Source organism: Triticum aestivum, chromosome 2A, assembly GCF_018294505.1.
Source record: "Triticum aestivum cultivar Chinese Spring chromosome 2A, IWGSC CS RefSeq v2.1, whole genome shotgun sequence".
NCBI lineage: Eukaryota > Viridiplantae > Streptophyta > Magnoliopsida > Poales > Poaceae > Triticum > Triticum aestivum.
Genome location: NC_057797.1, coordinates 109,584,361 through 109,605,500, shown reverse-complemented (window position 1 = coordinate 109,605,500; position 21,140 = coordinate 109,584,361). Strand labels below are relative to the sequence as shown.

Sequence of the window (21,140 nt, the reverse complement as noted above, 5' to 3'; positions counted from 1 at the left end):
TTGTCTCATGGTGGTCCAAGAGACAAGCCACCATCTCCCGCTCCAGTGCCGAAGCGGAATATAGAGGCGTTGCAAATTGTGTCGCTGAGTCATGTTGGCTGTGCCAGCTTCTATTTGAGCTCAAACATCCGCCCACCCGAGCCACCATCATGTACTGTGATAACATAAGTGCTTCCTATCTCGCTTGTAACCCCGTTCAGCATCAGCATACCAAGCATATCGAGATAGATTTCCACTTCGTTCGTGACAGAGTGGCTCTTGGCGAGGCTCGCGTTCTCCATGTTCCCTCAAGCTCGCAGTTTGCGGATGTTTTCACCAAGGGGTTACCTTCACAGGTGTTCTTCGATTTTCGGTCCAGCCTGAACATCCTCCCAAATGGAGTTCCGACTGAGGGGGGTGCTAGCGTATGTATTTTGTATCACCATTGTAATCTGTGTGACCGAGTCCAGCCACGCCTGGCCTGCGTGCCATGATTGTAGGGGCGTTTGGCAACTCCTCACTCTCCATATATGCCGTACTCTATAACACCTGTGTCAATCAATGAGAATAGTTTCCAACTTAGTCGACTTCTTCTATCCTTTTACACACATAGTCGAAAAACACCTTTTACACACATACTCCCAAAACAATATTCAGCATCTTTACTCTGATTATTTGTTAGTCTGGAGACAGGTAATGATGAGTGTGTGCTTGGGGGACAATGGCATTTGTTCATTGATACACAACCTCGGGGTTGGGTATATGAGTACCGTGTATCTGTTTTCTTATTTGCTGATCAATTCCATGAGAAGACATAGCTCATATCTTTTTTCGCGAGAAACCTTTCAATCTATTCATCTTCAATCATGGCAATACAACAAACACCAGAAATAATAAAAATTACATCCAGGTCCGTAGACCACCTAGCGACGACTACAAGCACTGAAGCGAGCCGAAGGCGCGCTGCCGTCATCGCCCCTCCCTCATCAGAGCTGGGTGAAACTTGTTATAGTAGACAGTCGGGAAGTCATCGTGCTAAGGCCCCACAGGAACAGCGCAACAGAACAACAACCGCCATCGATGAAAAGTTACGTAGATCGCATGGATCCAACATGAAGAAACACAAACGTAGACGAACTACGACCATATCCAAGTAAATCCATCAAGGATATATCTATCGGAGACACTCCTCCATACGCCCACAGATGATTCTAGATACACCACCGGACTCAATTTGTGAAAGAGAAGGAAGTGTCCACAACTATGTAACACCCCGTATGTAACCTGCCATATTTGTATTCCAACTTTCTGGCACTAAGTTATAATATTTCCTCGTTGTCGGGTTTTTGTCTTCGTGTGTTTTTGTCTTTATCATGCTTTTCATATCATGTCATCATGTGCATCGCATTGGCATACGTGTTCGTCTCATGCATCCGAGCTTTTTCCCCGTTGTCCGTTTTGCCTTCCGGCGTTCCTATGTCCTCGGGTGTCCCTTTCTACCTCTTTTCGTGTGCGGGTATTAAACGTTCTCAGATTGGACCAAGACTTTCCAAGCGGCCTTGGTTTACTACCGGTAGACCGCCTGTCAAGTTTCGTACCATTTGGACTTCGTTTGATACTCCAATGGTTAACCAAGGAGCCGAGAAGGCCTCGTGTGTGTTGCAGCCGAACACCCCTCCAAAGTGGCCCAAAACCCACCTAAGCCCCCTCCATCATCTAGGTCGTTTGATCACGATCGCATGGTCGCAAACCGTGCTCAATTTGGAGCCTCCTAGCTCCTCCCACCTATAAAAAGGCACTCCTCCCCCGAAACTCCGGATCCAAACCACCCTAAACCCTAGCCCCGCTCCTCTCCGCGCACCGGATGTGTCCGCTTCACGCCGGATGCCTCGCCACCGCCGTCCGTGCCCAACTAGGGCGTGACACGTGGCCTGGCCACCTCCTCCCATCGCGCGGCCCGCCGGAGCCCATCGCGGGCCCTCCCCGGCCCGAAGCCGCGCGCCGCCCAGCTCGCTCCACGCCGCCGCCACCGCCGCGCCTCCTCGCCGAACAACCGCGTCGCCCGCCTCCCCTCACCGTCGCCGACCGCCGTCGTCGACCTCCTCGCCCGGTCGCCGACCGCCGTCGTCGACCTCCTCGCCCGGTCGCCGCCCCGCCGTCGACTTCCGCCGCCGCGCCGCCGTCCTCGCCGCACCGCTCGGGACCCGCTCCGGCCACCTCTTCCTCACCCGCCGGCCGCTGCTTTCTTCTTCCCCGACGATTCCGGCGACTCTCCGACAAGCGTATCGATTCGCGTGCAAACCCTAGATCTGGATCAGGTTGACTTTTTGCCTCCGTTTCAGTATTTTTATGCATATTTCATCGCATCATAACTCTGCAACCGTGGCTCCGTTTTGGGCATGTAGCATATCAAATTGTTCGTCTCGACGAGTACTTCATTTCATCTCATTGCATCATGTTCATTTGAGTTCATCTTGATGCCCTAAATGCTATTGCAAGAGTGCTAGTTTATACTAGTTTCAGATTCTTATCAGTAATTGGACTTTTGTCATTTTTGCCATGATTGTTGTGTGCCTCCTATGAACTTGAGCCCTACATGAGTTTTGAAGTATGCCATGCCATCTTTACAGGGGTGTATGCCATGTATTTTTGTGATCTCTGTGGTGACTAGCACAAGCATGTAAAGTAGCTCTCGTAATGTTGCTGATTTCAGGGACATAGAAATCTTCTAAGTCTTTGCCCTGTCATTATTTTTATGCCATGTATTCATGTTGCTACAGAGTGATCCATGCCTCTTTTGAGCATGATCAGTAAGGATGTTTTGTAGATATTGTTGTGCTCTACCCATCCATGTCTTTGTTTGCAATTATGGAGCACCCTAGAATGACTCAATCAAGCTCTACTTTTGCTATAAAATGTTCCTGGCAGATTGTTTACATGTTAAGCAATTTTGCCAAGGTTGTTGTAGTTGATCCATGCATGCTTTGAGGTTGTTCTTGCCATGTTTAGCTTCTATGGCATGTCTACTTGCTGGGGGTATGCTTAGTTTGTCATGCAATGCCTTGTGGTGAGTGCATCGAGCTCGTAAACATGCCTACTTAATATCTGTTTTGCCATGTTCCAGTTTTCTACCAAGTCTGAATCTGTTAATGAAAGTGGCTATGTTCACATGGTTGCCATTGTATTTTTTGATCCCTTTTGGCTTATGGTCAGTAAGGGACTTTTGTTGTATGTTTTGAGTAGCTTCATGCCATGTCTTGCTTTGCCATGATATGTTCCTGCATCATGTTGTTATCGTGCTCTAAACATTGCTTCCTGATGTTAAATTCCTAGCATGTTGTTATTTTCACTAAGTCTGTAACCTGATATCTTTTGCACTTTTGCCATGCTTGTTTGAACCTGCTATTGAGTGAATTAGCCGTAGCTCAGTGTTCATCTTTTGTCAAGCATCTTGAGTGGATCACTGGCATGTATTTTTTTGTTATGTGGGAGTGCAGTAGCTTGTTGTTCTTGATGCATTTAGATGGCCTCATGCTGTTAATCGCAGATCGGTGCCATATTTGTTTTGCTTGTCATTTGCAAACCATGCATCTGATTCCGGTGATCTTTATATCGATTTCGACCGAAATCAACTCATCATTCCAGTGGCACTCTTGGTTTTCCAAGTTGAGGCCAGGTTCAATCTTTCCTTTCCGAAACATGCATATGCATCGCATATCGCATCCCGCATATCATGACATGTTTTGCATCATGTTGCTTGTGCATTGCACGTGGTTGATTGTGTCTCCCTTTGCTTGTGTTCTTGCTTGGGTAGAGCCGGGAGACGAGTACGTGATCGAGGAACCCGTTGAGTACGCTTACGAGGATCAAGCTAACGTCAACTCGGAGAACTTTGCAGGCAAGATGACCATACCCTCGAAATCACTTCTATCTTTGCTTGCTAGATGCTCGCTCTATTGCTATGCCTATGCTACGATACCTACCACTTGCTTATCATGCCTCCCATATTGCCATGTCAAACCTCTAACCCACCTTGTCCTAGCAAACCGTTGTTTGGCTATGTTACTGCTTTGCTCAGCCCCTCTTATAGCGTTGCTAGTTGCAGGTGAAGATTGGAGTTTGTTCCTTGTTGGAACATGTTTATTGTTGGGATATCATTATATATCTTGTCTATTTTTAATGCATCTATACACTTGGTAAAGGGTGGAAGGCTCAGCCTTATGCCTGGTGTTTTGTTCCACTCTTGCCGCCCTAGTTTCCGTCATACCGGTGTTATGTTCCTTGATTTTGCGTTCCTTACACGGTTGGGTTATAATGGGAACCCCTTGACAGTTCGCCTTGAATAAAACTCCTCCAGCATGGCCCAACCTTGGTTTTACCATTCGCCACCTAGCCTTTTCCCTTGGGTTTCGCGGACTCAAGGGTCATCTTTATTTTAAACCCCCGGGCAAGTGCTCCTCTGAGTGTTGGTCCAACCTAGAGCACCGTGCGGGGCCGTCCCTTGGCAACTTGGGTTACGTTGGCTCCCGTACGCTTAGCTTATCCGGTGTGCCCTGAGAACGAGATATGTGCAGCTCCTATCGGGATTTGTCGGCACAGCGGGTGGTCTTGCTGGACTTGTTTTACCATTGTCGAGATGTCTTGTAACCGGGATTCCGAGTCTGATCGGATTGTCTTGGGAGAAGGAATATCCTTCGTTGACCGTGAGAGCTTGTGATGGGCTAAGTTGGGACACCCCTGCAGGGATTTGAACTTTCGAAAGCCGTGCCCGCGGTTATGGGCAGATGGGAATTTGTTAATGTCCGGTTGTAGAAAACCTTAAACTTAACTTAATTAAAATGAATCAACAGAGTGTGTGGCCGTGATGGTCTCTTTTCGGCGGAGTCCGGGAAGAGAACACGGTCTCGTGTTATGCTTGAACGTAGGTTGTTCTAGGATCACTTCTTGATCATAGTTTATCGATCGTGCCTTTGCCTTCTCTTCTCACTCTCATTTGCGTATGTTAGCCACCATATATGCTAGTGCTTGCTGCAGCTCCACCTCATACCTTTTACCCTACCTATAAGCTTAAATAGTCTTGATCGCGAGGGTGTGAGATTGCTGAGTCCCCGTGACTCACAGATTACTTCCAAAACCAGATGCAGGGACCGATGATACCGCTCCAGGAGATTCGACTGAGCTCAAGTGGGAGTTCGATGAGGACTCGGGACGATACTACGTTTCCTTTCCAGACAATCAGTAGTGGTGCCCAGTTGGGACGATCGGGGACTTTGTTGCATTTGGGGTTGTTCTTTATTTTGGTTCCGTAGTCGGACCTTGATTGTATCTGGATGAATGTAATGATATTTATGCTATTGTGTGACGTGGCGAGTGTAAGCCAACTATGTACCTCTTTTCCTTATTCATTACATGGGTTGTGTGAAGATTACCCCACTTGCGACATTGCTTACAATGCGGTTATGCCTCTAAGTCGTGCTTTGACACGTGGGAGATATAGCCGCATCGTGGGCGTTACAAGTTGGTAATCAGAGCCTTCCCCGACTTAGGAGCCCCCTGCTTGATCGAATCGTTGGCGTTGTTGAGTCTAGAAAAATGTTTTGAGTCATTTAGGATTATATATATCGGAGAGTAGGATTCTTTTTACTCCTCAGTCCCTTCGTCGCTCTGGTGAGGCATCCTGACGTAGAGTTTTGACTCTTCTCTTCTCAAATTTCACTAAAAAAATTTAGGATCACGCGGGTATCTTGGAATCGTTCCGATGGTTTTGTGACGAGAACATTGTTCTTGGTGCCTCCTGACATTTAGGGGTTGTGGCAGTGTCCCGGGGAGTTGAGCTCCGAGGTGTTGTCGTCACAATTTTATCGTTGCAATTCTGGAATACCTGAGTTTCGCCGACATCGAAAATCTCTTTTATGCAGTTGTTGGTGAGATAACCTCGACGCCACCCAGTACTGGGGCGGGAGTTCGGGAGTATTGCCATAACTCGTATAACGGATGCTTTTCGAAGGTTGAGGTAAATGATTTCCGAAGGTTTCTTGGTTATGTGTTGAAGGATGGATACAGCTGGATGTAGGATTTGCTAGCTTTGGGTGAGATATTATGCTTCCCCTGTATCCCCAACACCTGATTGCATAACCGAGAGAATTTCGGGAGTTTCATAGGTGGGAATTCATGTAGCTCTAGTATTTCTTCCGCGGATATTTGGTTTGTGATTGGGTAATCCTCACCAAGTATTTGTTCATGTCCGTACCTTGTTGTTTTATTCTTCTACCTCTATCTAAGTGGCTTCTCAATTTATGGAAGTGTGACCATTTCAATTGGAATGCATTCGTTCATTTTGTTCGGATGTTAAGACTATATGTTGCAATTTCGATCCATTTGATTCAGCTTGAATATATGTCTGTCAAGATGCTAACGGATGTCACCCTCTTCAGGATGGCTCCTCCAACGCGTCAGAATCTTGAACCGCCGCCACCACCTCCACCTCCGGAGGCATGGCAAGCTGTGATGGCCGCTACCAATGCCAACACGCAGCTAATCATGCAACTGTTGCAAGAGCGCAACCAAGGGAATCAAGGCCATGGCAACAATCAGAATCAGTTTGCTACACTCAACCAGTTCCTCGCAAACCAGCCAAAGACCTTCAGCAACTGTGTCGAGGCAACAGACGCTGATGATTGGCTCGTGGATATCTGCAAGCATTTGAGTGCAGCAACGTCAGGCCTGAGGACTTTGTCAAGTTTGCCTCGTTCCAACTCAAAGACCAAGCTGCAGAAGTGGTATCAGCAATACAAAGATTCCAGAGGAGGTCGTGTGATTACCTGGGATGAATTCCGTCAAGACTTCAAAGCTCACCACATTCCTCAGAGTGTTGTTGAGAGCAAGCGTGAGGAGTTCCGCAATCTGAAGCAAGGCAGCTTGTCTGTTTACCAGTATAACATCATGTTCCAGAAGCTCGCTCGTTTCGCTAAGCAAGACGTCCCTGACGAGAAGAGCATGGTTTATCAGTTCAGAGATGGCCTCAGAGAAGATCTCCAATTAGCTCTTGTGCTTTTTGAACCGCGGAAGTACAATGAGTTCTACAATATGGCACTGAAACAAGAGACTGCTCAACTCAAGTGCGATGCTTCCAAGAAGCGAGTCAGAGATGCAACTCCTTCGTCCTCAACTCAAGTGGCAACTAAGCAGCAAAAGTATTGGTTGCCTCCTCCTCCTTTCCGCTAGCCTTATCAGCAGAAGAGCAAATGTGGCAATGGATCTTCCCACCCACCCAACCTAGGCTTTCAGAACAAGGCTTCGTCTCATGATCCAAGATCAAGTGCTCCGTATCACCGTCCGCTCTCGGAGGTCACGTGCAACAAGTGTCAGCAGAAGGGTCACTATGCCAACAAATGCTTCAATCAGAGGCGTCTTCCTCCTCCTCCTCCTCCTCCTGTGAGATCTGCCAGCACCGCAATGGTCAAGCATAACCCCAAGTTCGCAAAGGTCAACATGATGAACTCAGCTCAGGCAGAGGACTCGTCAGATGTGATTATGGGTAACCTTCCAGTTAACTCTACTCCTGCAAAAGTCCTTTTTGATACTGGTGCATCGCATTGTTTCATGTCAAGATCATTTGTTTCAAAGCATGACTTCGTTTCCGAAATGTTGGGAAAACCTATGGGAGTGGTTTCTTCGGCCAAGTCTATGAGGGCCACCACGATGGTCCCGGATATTTCTATCATGATGGGCGACTTCAAGTTTTTGGCTTCTCCAATGGATCTTGGTAACTCGGATATTGATCTTATTCTCGGAATGGACTGGCTATCTAAGCACAAGGCTCAGCTTGATTGTGCTGCCAGGCAGATTCAATTGACACATTCGTCTGAGGATGTAATCGTCTTTGCTACTCGTGATGATACCATCGGACTATTTTCTCTCAATGAGAAGGGTGAGCTGGATGTCATCTCTCAGATTCCAGTCGTTTGCGAATATCAAGACGTCTTTCAAGAAGAGCTTCCAGGAATGCCTCTGCACCGGCCAGTTGAATTCGTCATCAATCTTGAGCCTGGCACGGAATCTGTTTGCAAACGTCCTTACAAGCTTGGACCTGAAGAGTTGAAGGAGCTGAAGAAACAACTTGATATTCAAGAGCGTATGGGTCTCATCCGACCAAGTTCTTCTCCATGGGGTTGTGGTGTTCTTTTCGTTAAGAAGAAGGATGGAATGGACCGACTTTGTGTCGACTACCGTCCATTGAACAAGAAGACCATAAAGAACAAGTACCCACTTCCCAACATCAATGAGCTTTTCGAACAACTCAAAGGTGCTCAAGTATTCTCCAAGCTTGACCTCCGTATGGGCTATCATCAGATTCGCATTCGTGAAGAAGATATCCCCAAGGCAGCATTCAGAACAAGCTATGGTTCATATGAATACACGGTCATGTCTTTCGGCCTTGTCAACGCCCCTCCAACATTCTCTCGCATGATGAACTTCATCTTCAACGCCTACACAAATGACTTCGTCTTGGTCTACCTCGATGACATTCTGGTCTTTTCCAAGAACAAGGAGGATCATGCCAAGCATTTGAGATTGGTGCTGGATAAACTCAGAGAACATCAGTTCTATGCGAAGTTTTCAAAGTGCGAGTTTTGGCTCGATGAGGTTCTCTACCTTGGGCATATCATCTCCGCCAAGGGCATAGCTGTTAATCTTGAGAAGGTGTCTGCAATTGTGAATTGGGAACCCCCAAAATGTGAAGCAACTCCGGAGCTTCCTTGGGCTCGCAAGATATTGTCGAAGGTTCGTTGAGAACTTCTCTAAGATCGTGAAGCCTCTTTCCAACCTCCTGCAGAAGCATGTGAAGTATGTCTGGTCGCCTGAATGTGACATCGCTTTCAACACCCTCAAAGAGAAGTTAGTCACAGCGCTAGTTCTGACTCCTCCTGATGAATCCAAACCGTTCGAGGTCTTCTGTGATGCTTCCCTTCAAGGTCTTGGTGCAGTGTTGATGCAATAGAAGAAAGTTGTGGCCTATACCTCTCGCCAGTTGAAGCGCAACGAAAAGAACTACCCCACTCATGACCTCGAGTTGGCGGCAGTTGTCCATGCTCTTTTAACATGGAGACATCTCTTGTTGGGAAGAAAAGTGGACATCTTCACTGATTAGAAGAGTCTCAAGTACATCTTCACTCAGCCAAACCTCAACCTCAGGTAGACTCGTTGGGTCGAAATGATTCAAGAGTATAATCCGAGTATTGAATAAACTCCGGGGAAGGCCAATTTAATTGCTGACACATTGAGCAGGAAGGCTTACTGCAATAGTTTGATTCTCAAGCCTTACCTACCAGAGCTTTGTGAAGCTTTCCGCAAACTCAATCTCCAAGTTGTTCCTCAAGGATTCCTTGCCAACCTCCAAGTCTCTCCTACTTTGGAAGATTAGATGCACGAGGCTCAACTTCTTGATGCTATGGTGAAGAAGGTCAAGATTGGGATTGCCAAGAGTCAACCCAAGTACAAGTGCTATCGTCTTGATGACAAGGATACTCTATTCTTCAAGGATCGCATTGTTGTTCCTAAAGGTGACCTTAGTAAAGTCATTATGAACGAGGCTCACAATTCACTCCTCTCTATTCACCCTGGAAGTACAAAGAGGTACTAGGACCTCAAGCAGTCGTATTGGTGGACTCGAATGAAGCGCGAGATTGCTCAGTTCGTGAATGAATGTGATGTCTGCAGAAGAGTGAAGGCAGAAAACCAATGACCAACTGGTCTCCTCCAATCTCTTGCCATTCCAGAATGGAAGTTTGACCATATTGAGATGGACTTCGTGACTGGATTTCCAAAGTCGAAACGTGGCAATGATGCTATCTTTGTTGTCATCGACAAACTCACTAAAGTGGCTCATTTTCTTCCTATCAAAGAATCTATCACAACAGCTCAGTTGGTAGAGCTATATACCTCCAGGATTGTCTCCTTGCATGGCATTCTGCAGATGATATCTTTAGATCGTGGCAGCATCTTCACCTCCAAGTTTTGGGATTCTTTTCAGAAGGCCATGGGCACCAACATTCGCTTCAGCACAACTTCTCATCCTCAAACTAGTGGCCAAGTCGAGTGAGTCAATCAGATTCTTGAAGATATGCTCAGGGCATGTGTCATTTCTTTCGGTATGAAGTGGGAAGATTGTCTTCCACATGCCGAGTTCTCCTACAACAACAGCTTCCAAGCGAGTTCGGGCAAGGCCCCATTCGAGATTCTGTATGGCAGGAAGTGTCCTACTCCTCTTAACTGGTCAGAGACTGGTGAACGTCAACTTCTTGGCAATAACTTGATCACAGAGGCTGAAGAAATGTGCAAAGTCATTCGTGAAAATCTCAAAGACGTGCAATTGCGCCAGAAGAGTTACTATGATAGCAAACATCGTGACTTGGCTATCGAGATCGGAGACCATGTCTACCTCCGCGTCTCTCCAATGAAAGGTACTCGTCGCTTCGGTATCAAAGGGAAGCTTGCCCCGAGATACGTGGGTCCTTTCAAGATCATTGGCAAAAGAGGCGACCTCGCCTATCAACTTGAGCTTCCATCCAACTTTGCAAACGTGCACGCCGTGTTTCACATGTCTCAACTTCGCAAGTGTTTCAAGACTCCTGACCGCACCATCAACTTTGAAGAGATTGATCTCCAAGAAGACATGTCTTATCATGAGCACCCCGTTGCTATTCTTGAAGAAACTGAGCGCAAGACTCGCAACAAGTCTATCAAATTCCTGAAAGTCAAGTGGTCACATCATTCTGATTGTGAAGCCACCTGGGAATGTGAGGACCACCTCCGTTCTGAGTACCCGGAGTTCTTCCAGTCCTAGATCTCGGGACGAGATCCTTTCGTAGTGGTGGAGTGTTGTAACACCCCGTATGTAACCTGCCATATTTGTATTCCAACTCTTGCCATTTCCGGCACTAAGTTATAATATTTCCTCGTTGTCGGGTTTTTTTCTTCGTGTGTTTTTGTCTTTATCATGCTTTTCATATCATGTCATCATGTGCATCGCATTGGCATACGTGTTCGTCTCATGCATCCGAGCTTTTTCCCCGTTGTCCGTTTTGCATTCCGGCGCTCCTATGTCCTCTGGTGTCCCTTTCTACCTCTTTTCGTGTGCGGGTATTAAACATTCTCGAATTGGACCGAAACTTGCCACGCGGCCTTGGTTTACTACCGATAGACCGCCTGTCAAGTTTCATACCATTTGGACTTCGTTTGATACTCCAACGGTTAACCGAGGAGCCGAGAAGGCCTCGTGTGTGTTGCAGCCCAACATCCCTCCAAAGTCGCCCAAAACCCACCTAAACCCCCTCCATCATCTAGGTCGTTCGATCACAATCGTGTGGCCGCAAACCGTGCTCAATTTGGAGCCTCCTAACTCCTCCTACCTATAAAAAGGCACTCCTCCCTCGAAATTCCGGATCCAAACCACCCTAAACCCTAGCCCCGCTCCTCTCCGCGCGCCGGACGCCTCGCCGCCGCCGTCCGCTCCCAACCAGGGCATGACACGTGGCCCGGACACCTCCTCCCACCGTGCGGCCCGCTGGAGCCCATCGCGGGCCCTCCCCGGCCCGAAGCCTTGCGCCGCCCAGCTCGCTCCACGCCGCGCCTCCTCGCCGGACAACCACACCGCCCACCTCCTCTCGCCGTTGCCGACCGCCGTCGTCGTCGACCTCCTCGCCCGGTCGCCGCCCCGCCGTTGACTTCCGCCGCCGCGCCGCCGTCCTCGCCGCGCCGCTCGGGGCCCGCTCCGGCCACCTCTTCCTCACCCGCCGGCCGCTGCTTTCTTCTTCCCCGACGATTCCGGCGACTCTCCGGCAAGCGTCTCGATCCGCGTGCAAACCCTAGATCTGGATCGGGTTGACTTTTTTCCTCTGTTTCAGTATTTTTATGCATATTTCATCGCATCATAACTCTGCAACCGTGACTCCGTTTTGGGCATGTAGCATATCAAATTGTTCGTCTCGACGAGTACTTCATTTCATCTCATTGCATCATGTTCATTTGAGTTCATCTTGATTCCCTAAATGCTATTGCAAGAGTGCTAGTTTATATTAGTTTCAGATTCTTATCAGTAATTGGACTTTTGTCATTTTTGCCATGATTGTTGTGTGCCTCCTATGAACTTGAGCCCTACATGAGTTTTGAAGTATGCCATGCCATCTTTACAGGGGTGTACGCCATGTATTTTTGTGATCTCTATGGTGACTAGCACAAGCATGTAAAGTAGCTCTCGTAATGTTGCTGATTTCAGGGACATAGAAATCTTCTAAGCCTTTGCCCTGTCAATATTTTTATGCCATGTATTCATGTTGCTACAGAGTGATCCATGCCTCTTTTGAGCATGATCAGTAAGGATGTTTTGTAGATATTGTGGTGCTCTACCCATCCATGTCTTTGTCTGCAATTATGGAGCACCCTAGCATGACTCAATCGAGCTCTACTTTTGCTATAAAATGTTCCCGGCAGATTGTTTACATGTTAAGCAATTTTTCCAAGGTTGTTGTAGTTGATCCATGCATGCTTTGAGGTTGTTCTTGCCATGTTTAGCTTCTATGCCATGTCTACTTGTTGGGGGTATGCTTAGTTTGTCATGCAATGCCTTGTGGTGAGTGCATCGAGCTCGTAAACATGCCTACTTAATATCTGTTTTGCCATGTTCCAGTTTTCTACTAAGTCTGAATCTGTTAACGAAAGTGGCTATGTTCACATGGTTGCCATTGTATTTTCTGATCCTTTTTGTCTTACGGAAAAACTAACGCCCACACGCGTGGGTGATTAGATGACATCAGCAGAAATCTTTTTTGTTTTCGGCTTAAAAATGTTTTATCTCCTAAATAAAAAAGCGAACTAAAAATCCATTTTCACCATTAAATCCGTCTCGACGAGATCTTCAAATCTAGACCCCATGTTGATATGTTTTGATGAATTTTTTTTTGCCCAGAAGTTGCCATGATATTTACACTATAGTTGCCATAGTGCTTAAACTAAAGTGGCCATGTGGCATTTTTAGTTTGTAGATTATGGCAATTTTAGTTTTTCAATGATGGCAATTCCAGTACTTTGACCATGAAAATATTTTTTATTGAACCATGGCAATTTTAAGTGCATGTATCATGGCAATTTTAGTTTATGGTGCATGGCAAGTCTAGTTTGTTAATCTCCATTTTATAATATGTTAAAATTTACTTTTAAATGTAAAAGATAATAGTTGAAACATATCATGGCAACTTCAGTGTAAATATCATGGCAATTCATGTGCAATAGACATGGCAACTTTTAACCCAAATTTTTTTTGCCAAAATATATCAATATGAGATCTAGTTTTGAAGATCTCGTCGCGAGGGATTTAATGGTGAAAACAGATCTTCAATCAGATTTTTCATTTAAGAGATAAAACATTTTAAAAACTGAAAATCCAAAAAGATTCTCGCATGCATGCATTCGATGACGTGGCAATCTATTTGCATTAGAGACGTGTGGTGCGTCTCCTTTCCTGCCACACGTGTGGCAGTTATCGACGTCCTTGGCTTATGGTCAGTAAGGGACTTTTGTTGTATGCTTTGAGTAGCTTCATGCCTATGTTCCTGTAGCATGTTGTTATCTTGCTCTAAACGTTCCTTCCTGATGTTAAATTCCTGGCATGTTGTTATTTTCACTAAGTCTGTAACCTGATATCTTTTGCACTTTTGCCATGCTTGTTTGAACCTGCTATTGAGTGAATTAGCCGTAGCTCAGTGTTCATTTTTTGTCAAGCATCTTGAGTGGATCACTGCCATGTATTTTGTTGTTATGTTGGAGTGTAGTAGCTTGTTGTTCCTGATGCATTTAGATGGCCTCGTGCTGTTAATCGCAGATCGGTGTATTATTTGTTTTGCTTGTCATTTGCAAACCGTGCATCCGATTCTGGTGATCTTTATATCGATTTCGACCAAAATGAACTCATCATTCAAGTGGCACTCTTGGTTTTCCAAGTTGAGGCCAGGTGCAATCTTTCCTTTCCGAAACATGCATATGCATCGCATATCGCATCCCGCATATCATGACATGTTTTGCATCATGTTGTTTGTGCATTGCACGTGGTTGATTGTGTCTCCCTTTGCTTGTGTTCTTGCTTGGGTAGAGCCGGGAGACGATTACGTGATCGAGGAACCTGTTGAGTACACTTACGAGGATCAAGCTAACGTCAACTCGGAGAACTTTACAGGCAAGATGACCATACCCTCGAAATCACTTCTATCTTTGCTTGCTAGATGCTCGCTCTATTGCTATGACTATGCTTCGATACCTACCACTTGCTTATCATGCCTCCCATATTGCCATGTCAAACCTCTAACCCACCTTGTCCTAGCAAACCGTTGTTTGGCTATGTTACCGCTTTGCTCAGCCCCTTTTATAGTGTTGTTAATTGCAGGTGAAGATTGGAGTTTGTTCCTTGTTGGAACATGTTTATTGTTGGGATATCATTATATTATCTTGTCTATTTTAATGCATCTATACACTTGGTAAAGAGTGGAAGGCTCAGCCTTATGCCTGGTGTTTTGTTCCACTCTTGCCGCCCTAGTTTCCGTCATACCGGTGTTATGTTCCTTGATTTTGCGTTCCTTACACGGTTGGGTTATAATGGGAACCCCTTGACAGTTCGCCTTGAATAAAACTCCTCCAGCATGGTCCAACCTTGGTTTTACCATTCGCCACCTAGCCTTTTCCCTTGGGTTTCACGGACTCAAGGGTCATCTTTATTTGAAACCCCCGGGCAAGTGCTCCTCTGAGTATTGGTCCAACCTAGAGCACCGTGCGGGGCCGTCCCTTGGCAACTTGGGTTACGTTGGCTCTCGTACGCTTAGCTTATCCGGTGTGCCCTGAGGACGAGATATGTGCAGCTCCTATCGGGATTTGTCGGCACAGCGGGTGGTCTTGCTGGACTTGTTTTACCATTGTCGAGATGTCTTGTAACCGGGATTCCGAGTCTGATCGGATTGTCTTGGGAGAAGGAATATCCTTCGTTGACCATGAGAGCTTGTGATGGGCTAAGTTGGGACACCCCTGCAGGGATTTAAACTTTCGAAAGCCGTGCCCACGGTTATGGGCATATGGGAATTTGTTAATGTCCGGTTGTAGAAAACCTTAAACTTAACTTAATTAAAATGAATCAACAGAGTGTGTGGCCGTGATGGTCTCTTTTCGGCGGAGTCCGGGAAGAGAACACGGTCTCGTGTTATGCTTGAACGTAGGTTGTTCTAGGATCACTTCTTGATCATAGTTTATCGATCGTGCCTTTGCCTTCTCTTCTCGCTCTCTTTTGCGTATGTTAGCCACCATATATGCTAGTGCTTGCTGTAGCTCCACCTCATACCTTTTATCTACCTATAAGCTTAAATAGTCTTGATCGCGAGGGTGTGAGATTGTTGGGTCCCCGTGACTCACAGATTACTTCCAAAACCAGATGCAGGGGCCGATGATACCGCTCCAGGAGATTCGACTGAGCTTAAGTGGGAGTTCGATGAGGACTCAGGACGATACTATGTTTCCTTTCCAGACAATCAGTAGTGGTGCCCAGTTGGGACGATCGGGGACTTTGTTGCATTTGGAGTTGTTCTTTATCTTGGTTCCGTAGTCAGACCTTGATTGTATCTGGACGAATGTAATGATATTTATGCTATTGTGTGACGTGGCGAGGGTAAGCCAACTATGTACCTCTTTTCCTTATTCATTACATGGGTTGTGTGAAGATTACCCCACTTGCGACATTGCTTACAATGTGGTTATGCCTCTAAGTCATGCTTTGACACGTGGGAGATATAGCCGCATCATGGGCGTTACAAACTAGCCACTAACCGCTAGTGTGCTTGGCCATCTTCCCTATCTCCACGTAATAATATTGCCTGCATCATGTTGAGCCAAAACAGCACAGTCAACATGAGCAAAATAGTATGAATAGCTTAATTTAGCAATTGGACCTCGCACCTTTTATTTTCTTTGGCGAACAGAAGGCGTGCAACACCTATGGAGTCACGGTGCTTCGACGTCACATGTGTAGAACTGTAGCTTTCGTTTGAGGTCACCGCTCCAACATATTGACCTCTGCTAATATGGTAGATGCAGTGTTATTCTGTGCAGAGAAACTAAGAGGCGAAACTTCACTTCGAAGTCGGTGTTGCTCTCTGGTTGGGCCTGATTGATGCATGTGGGTCGAAATGCTAGTGATAGCTCTGATACCAAATTCCACCTTGGCGAGTATTCTTCACCACCTCAGATTCATCCATGCGTCGAACCTCCATGTACGTTGGATTTGAGATACGCCATGAGCACCACTGCTACTCACATACTCCATGTGACTCCACCTACAACTATAGTCCCTTCTTATCATCTTCACAGTCTACACTCGAGCAGAGAATTAAGTTTCTCATTACTCTACTTTGTGCTCCTAACTTCCGGAGTATCCGCTCAACGCCATCACACACCGACCACTAGCTGCGTGAAAATGAACAACTCGCATATTGGACGTCACATATAAGAGTTACCCGAACTCAACATCACCACTCTTTCTTGACCGCCTTTCTGAAATTTGAAGGAATTTCACCGTCGCCCTGTGTCACCCTGAGTCAAATTCGCAGTTGTCTCATCCTTTTTCGCGGATACCCTTTGACATGTCCCACAACTATAGCACTCCGCCTCCTTCTGTCTTGTCATCCGCACTTTGCCATGTGCACCCAACACCACAGAATATACGGCCATGTACTCTCTCTATTTTGACAACTTCAGACTTTCCATCACTTTCTCAGATTCTCTGGTCAACTTCTGTCCATCAACCGGCACCGATAGACCCAGTCACCAACTTGAATCTGGTACTCGTCAACACTGCTTTAGCACCCCCTGCACACTTTGTTTGACCACATGTCCGACAACCAGTGCATTGGCCTGTCGCTGTGTCCCGTGCTTACCGCACGCCTCGCCGCTATCACCGCGTCGAGCCTCTGCTGTCCTGGTCGAGTCTCCCGGGTAGCTAGCCCACACTGTCTCAACCCCCACTGCAGAGAACCACCGATCATCACCTACCGATGCCAAGTATCACGTCTCCATCAGACCATTGGTACCCAGTCCGATCCACGCGTCTCTCGCTATCCCGCTGAAATAGGCTTCGACTCTCCGAATTCTTACGCTGTAGCCCCTCCATCAGCATAGAGTGAAAGTCGTCCATCAGACTCCAGCTCCACCTTCAACATGACTCCATGTAGCTGCGCTATGCTGCCCTGCGCCTGTCGACTTCAAGCTCTCTTGTGTGCACCGTCTTGAATCAACCTCGCGCTATAGTCTGTCGAAGCCGGACAAGCCCTAAGGCCTGCACCACGTGTTTCCACGCCTCAGAAGTCGGCCACCATCAGCATCACGCTCCTATGTCGTTGTCGCTGAAATCACACCGTCTTCTGCTTTGACCAACATCCCCGTCGATCCATCAGACTATCCAGTTCGACCCAGCCGAATTATCCGACTGCAATCATGCTCCACCCTGCGTCATGTCCGCACGCACATCTCCGTGCATTGCTTGACACCATGTGTCTGCATGATCCTGACGACACACTTGTCTGCGCGCTCCGTTGCTTGTCCACACGCTCCAAACCATCTGATCAAACCAACCTAGCAAAACTTCCATGCAAACTTGAACAGACAAATCCCATGTTTGCAAATTATCTTACCCATGTTTGATATATTAACTTCTCTATGCACCCAGCAGAAAATCAGATCGGAATGATCCATCCCAACTACTCCTGTGCACATGCGTTGGACCTAGCAACTCCTCTTTTTTTAAACCAAAGAAATCTCACATCTGACCATCCTTGAGCATAGCAACGCACATCTCAATCCCGGCAAACGCACGCATGCCACGCTTGCACACCAGGCCTTCTTCAGCCATTCGGCTCCTCAGGCCTTGGCTGCACCTGGGCCTTAGGCTAGGCACGCTTGGGCCTCTCGCCCACATGCCGCACGGAGCCACCAGCCCATCATGCAACGATGCACTCAGTCGCCGCATGCCCTAGCGCTGCTGGTCCTCGTCTCCAGCGCGATACCAGCCGCCGCTACACGCCACCAATGCTGTTTCCGATCTTGCCGAGTATCGCGCTGCTGCGCCAACTGGATCACCTCTAAATCAATTTCGGCAACCTCAAATCGAACCTTGCTCTGATACCACTTGTTACGCAATCCCGAGTCCGCTATCACAAGCGTTCCGACCCACATGCGTCAACCAGGGCCAACCGGAGAGCAACACCGACTTATGAGAAGCCTTGGGTCCTCTCCCCCCAAAAGACTAGCCTGTTAGGAGGGGATACCCTGCCCTTATAAATCGTGTTCTTCCTTCTCCCACAATCGATGTGGGACTAAACCCAACACAGGGGATCGTGGGAGTTGTTCACTGGTGCGGTGAGGCTTAGAGGGACGGCCAGGGTGGCGGACACGGCGGTGGGGGGAGGTCGAGGGGAGGGCAGGGTGGCGATAGCCGCCGGCCACGGGTGGCGGAGGCGGACGGTTAGGGCTGGATCGGAGGGAGGCTGCACGATTGAAGGAACAAGGTGAACATGCGGTTGGAGGAGGAAGGAGATGTGGCCGTTCATCCCCGATCCAGATGGCTGGCAGGACCAAGATGCAAATTTATTTTCAGGTATCTTATGGATAGACGGTCCCAGAAAAACACATTCATCATCTACAATGAAATGAAAATACAAGGAATATAAGTTCAAAAAAATACAAGGAATATAAATACTACTCCCTCCGTTTCTAAATATTTGTCTTTCTAGAGATTTCAAATGGTCATCACATATGGATGTATATGGATATATTTTAGAGTGTAGAACTGTAGATTCACTCATTTTGCTCCGCATGTAGTCACCATTTGAAACCTCTAGAAAGACAAATATTTAGGAACGGAGGTAGTAGTCGACGTCACTGAGCACACGCACCAACTCTTCCAAATCAATGTGCGAGGTTCCGCCCTCCGCCACCACGGTGGCCGCCTTCCGGCCGAGCTCCACCGCACGCTTTCTCACGGACTCCCCCTCCTTTGCGACAGCTGCAGCGATGACGCTCGCCATCTTTCCAGCGTCTGGCACGGCGTCGGCGCCCTCTGCCACCGGCACCGCCACGCCTGCCTCCGCAAGCACCGACGCGTTGATGAACTGGTCGGCGCCCATCGGCCACGTGAGCATTGCCACGCCGGCCGCGGTCGCCTCGAGCACCGAGTTCCACCCGCAGTGCGTGAGGAACCACCCCACGGCGCGGTGGCACAGGATCTCCACTTGCGGCGCCCACCCGCGGATTGCCATGCCCCGTGACGCCGCCGTGGCTGCGGCCTCGAACCCCTCCGGCACGACGGTGCCGCTCCTCACCGCCCAGACGAAAGCCACCGAGCCAGCGCTAGAGCGCCGGCCACTCACGCCGCCTGCGCCGGTGACAGCGCCTGCTGCGACCCGAAGCAGACGTACACGACGGAGCCGTCGTCGAACCCGTCCAGCCACGCGGTCACCTTCGCCGGGGCCATCGCTGGCTTCCCGCCATGTTCGTCGCAGTTGCGCACGTCGTCCGACAGCGCGCCCACCGCGAACACCCACTTCGCCATCAGGTCGGGGAGCGGGCGCTCCACGTAGGCCGCCTCGAGCGTCACGAACGAGTTTGCCATGAAGCACGAGCTCTCTATATTCCATAGGAAGATCCGCCGGATCGTCTCTGACACCTCGTCGCCGGGCACATGCACCCTGAACATCCACGGCAGGCTGCGCCAAGGGAAGCTAGACGAGCCGGGCGCCTCCGAGAAGGTGACAGTCTCGTCGGCGTCGTCGAGGCGGAGCCTCGTCGGCATGCGTCACCAGAGGGAGTGCGTCGTGGCGAGGTAGTGAACGTTGGCACACGAGAAGGCCACGTGCGGCACGCCGAGCTCCTCGATGAGCGGGAGTGTCCACCCCATGAACAGGTCGGAGACGATGGCCGTCACGCCGCGGGGCTGGGACTTGCACCAGGAGAGGAGAGGCGCGGAGAGGGCCGCCAGGGAGGCCATGAACGGGCGGAAGAGATCGGCCGGGAGGTCCTTGGTGTTCTCGCCGCACCCGGCCGGGAGGAACGGCGAGGAAGGGAAAGGCAGAACGACGGTGGCGACTGACGGGAACGCTGCGAGGAATGTCGCGAGGAGCGGGACGTTGCCTGCCGTGACGGCGACGGTGAGCGCGAGGCCCCGTGCGGTGAGCAGCGCCGCGAGGTCGAGGAGAGGCAGCATGTGACCATGCGCCGGGTAAGGGACAACAAGCACGTGTGGCTTGCCGTCGCCATTGCCAACGCCGTTGCTTGCGCTTGCCTGTGGTGCGGCGTATATGGACGACGGCATGGCGACGGGCAGGTGCGAGAATTCAGAACAAAGCACAGAAGAAGAGATCTGCATGCTAAATAGAAGAGTTCGCATGCATGACTCGTGAGAGCATCTCCAACAGGCGCCGAACGCGCCGCGCGCAAAAAACTGCTTTGCCGCGCGCCGGTCGCCTGGTTTGGCGCGGCGCGTAGTGCTGGCTCCAGCAGCCGCGTTAAAAAGCAGCGTGCGCGACTGTCGCACAAACAACATATGCATTCCAAAACAGAAGCAAAAAGATCAAACACAAACAAAAATAAATCAAAATAAATAGTTCAATTTCATTATTACAACTCAAACAAACAGTTTATTGTTTAATACAACAAATAGTGCAATAAACATAACAAATAGTTTATCAATACAATATCGAACACATAAATCATGATACTCTTTGTCGTTCATTCCATGCCCACCACTCCTCAATTAGATCCTTCTGAAAATCATTATGCGCTGCGGGACGTCGAATGGCATGATAGGAGGCAACAAAATGGGCCACCCTTTCAGTCCTCCGTCGCACTTGCACGGGATGTCCCAAGAGCTCATACTGAGAGTAGTCTACATCTTGGCCACGCTCATTCTCGATGATCATGTTATGCATGATCACACAAGCGTGCATGATGTACCAAAGCATTTTCTGATCCCAAAATCTAGCCGGTCCTCTCACAATAGCAAATTGGGCTTGCAAAATCCCAAAAGCTCCCTCCATATCTTTTCTAGCCGCCGCCTGAGCATTGTGGAAATCAAGATT

General features: G+C 48.5%; 1 protein-coding gene across 1 annotated transcript; it reads right to left on the bottom strand.

The window, feature by feature from the left end:
- Positions 1 to 18,885: 18,885 nt before the first annotated feature.
- LOC123191575 (UDP-glycosyltransferase 89B2-like) lies at positions 18,886 to 20,382 on the bottom strand. The gene is made up of 2 exons (XM_044604255.1): positions 19,863 to 20,382; positions 18,886 to 19,773 (listed from the first exon to the last, which is right to left on the bottom strand). The coding sequence occupies exons 1-2, from the start codon at positions 20,372 to 20,374 to the stop codon at positions 18,918 to 18,920; spliced, it is 1,368 nt and encodes a 455-aa protein (XP_044460190.1). The 5' UTR covers positions 20,375 to 20,382; the 3' UTR covers positions 18,886 to 18,917.
- Between the last annotated feature and the right edge of the window lie 758 nt (positions 20,383 to 21,140).

What these genes read in the sequence shown, in the direction of transcription:
- LOC123191575 (XM_044604255.1), bottom strand. Translation starts at nt 20,374, where the DNA reads ATGCCGTCGTCCATATACGCCGCACCACAGGCAAGCGCAAGCAACGGC. An exon ending in GCCACGACGCACTCCCTCTG is followed by an intron (nt 19,774 to 19,862) that starts GTGACGCATGCC and finishes GCTTCCCTTGGC; the next exon opens with GCAGCCTGCCGTGGATGTTC.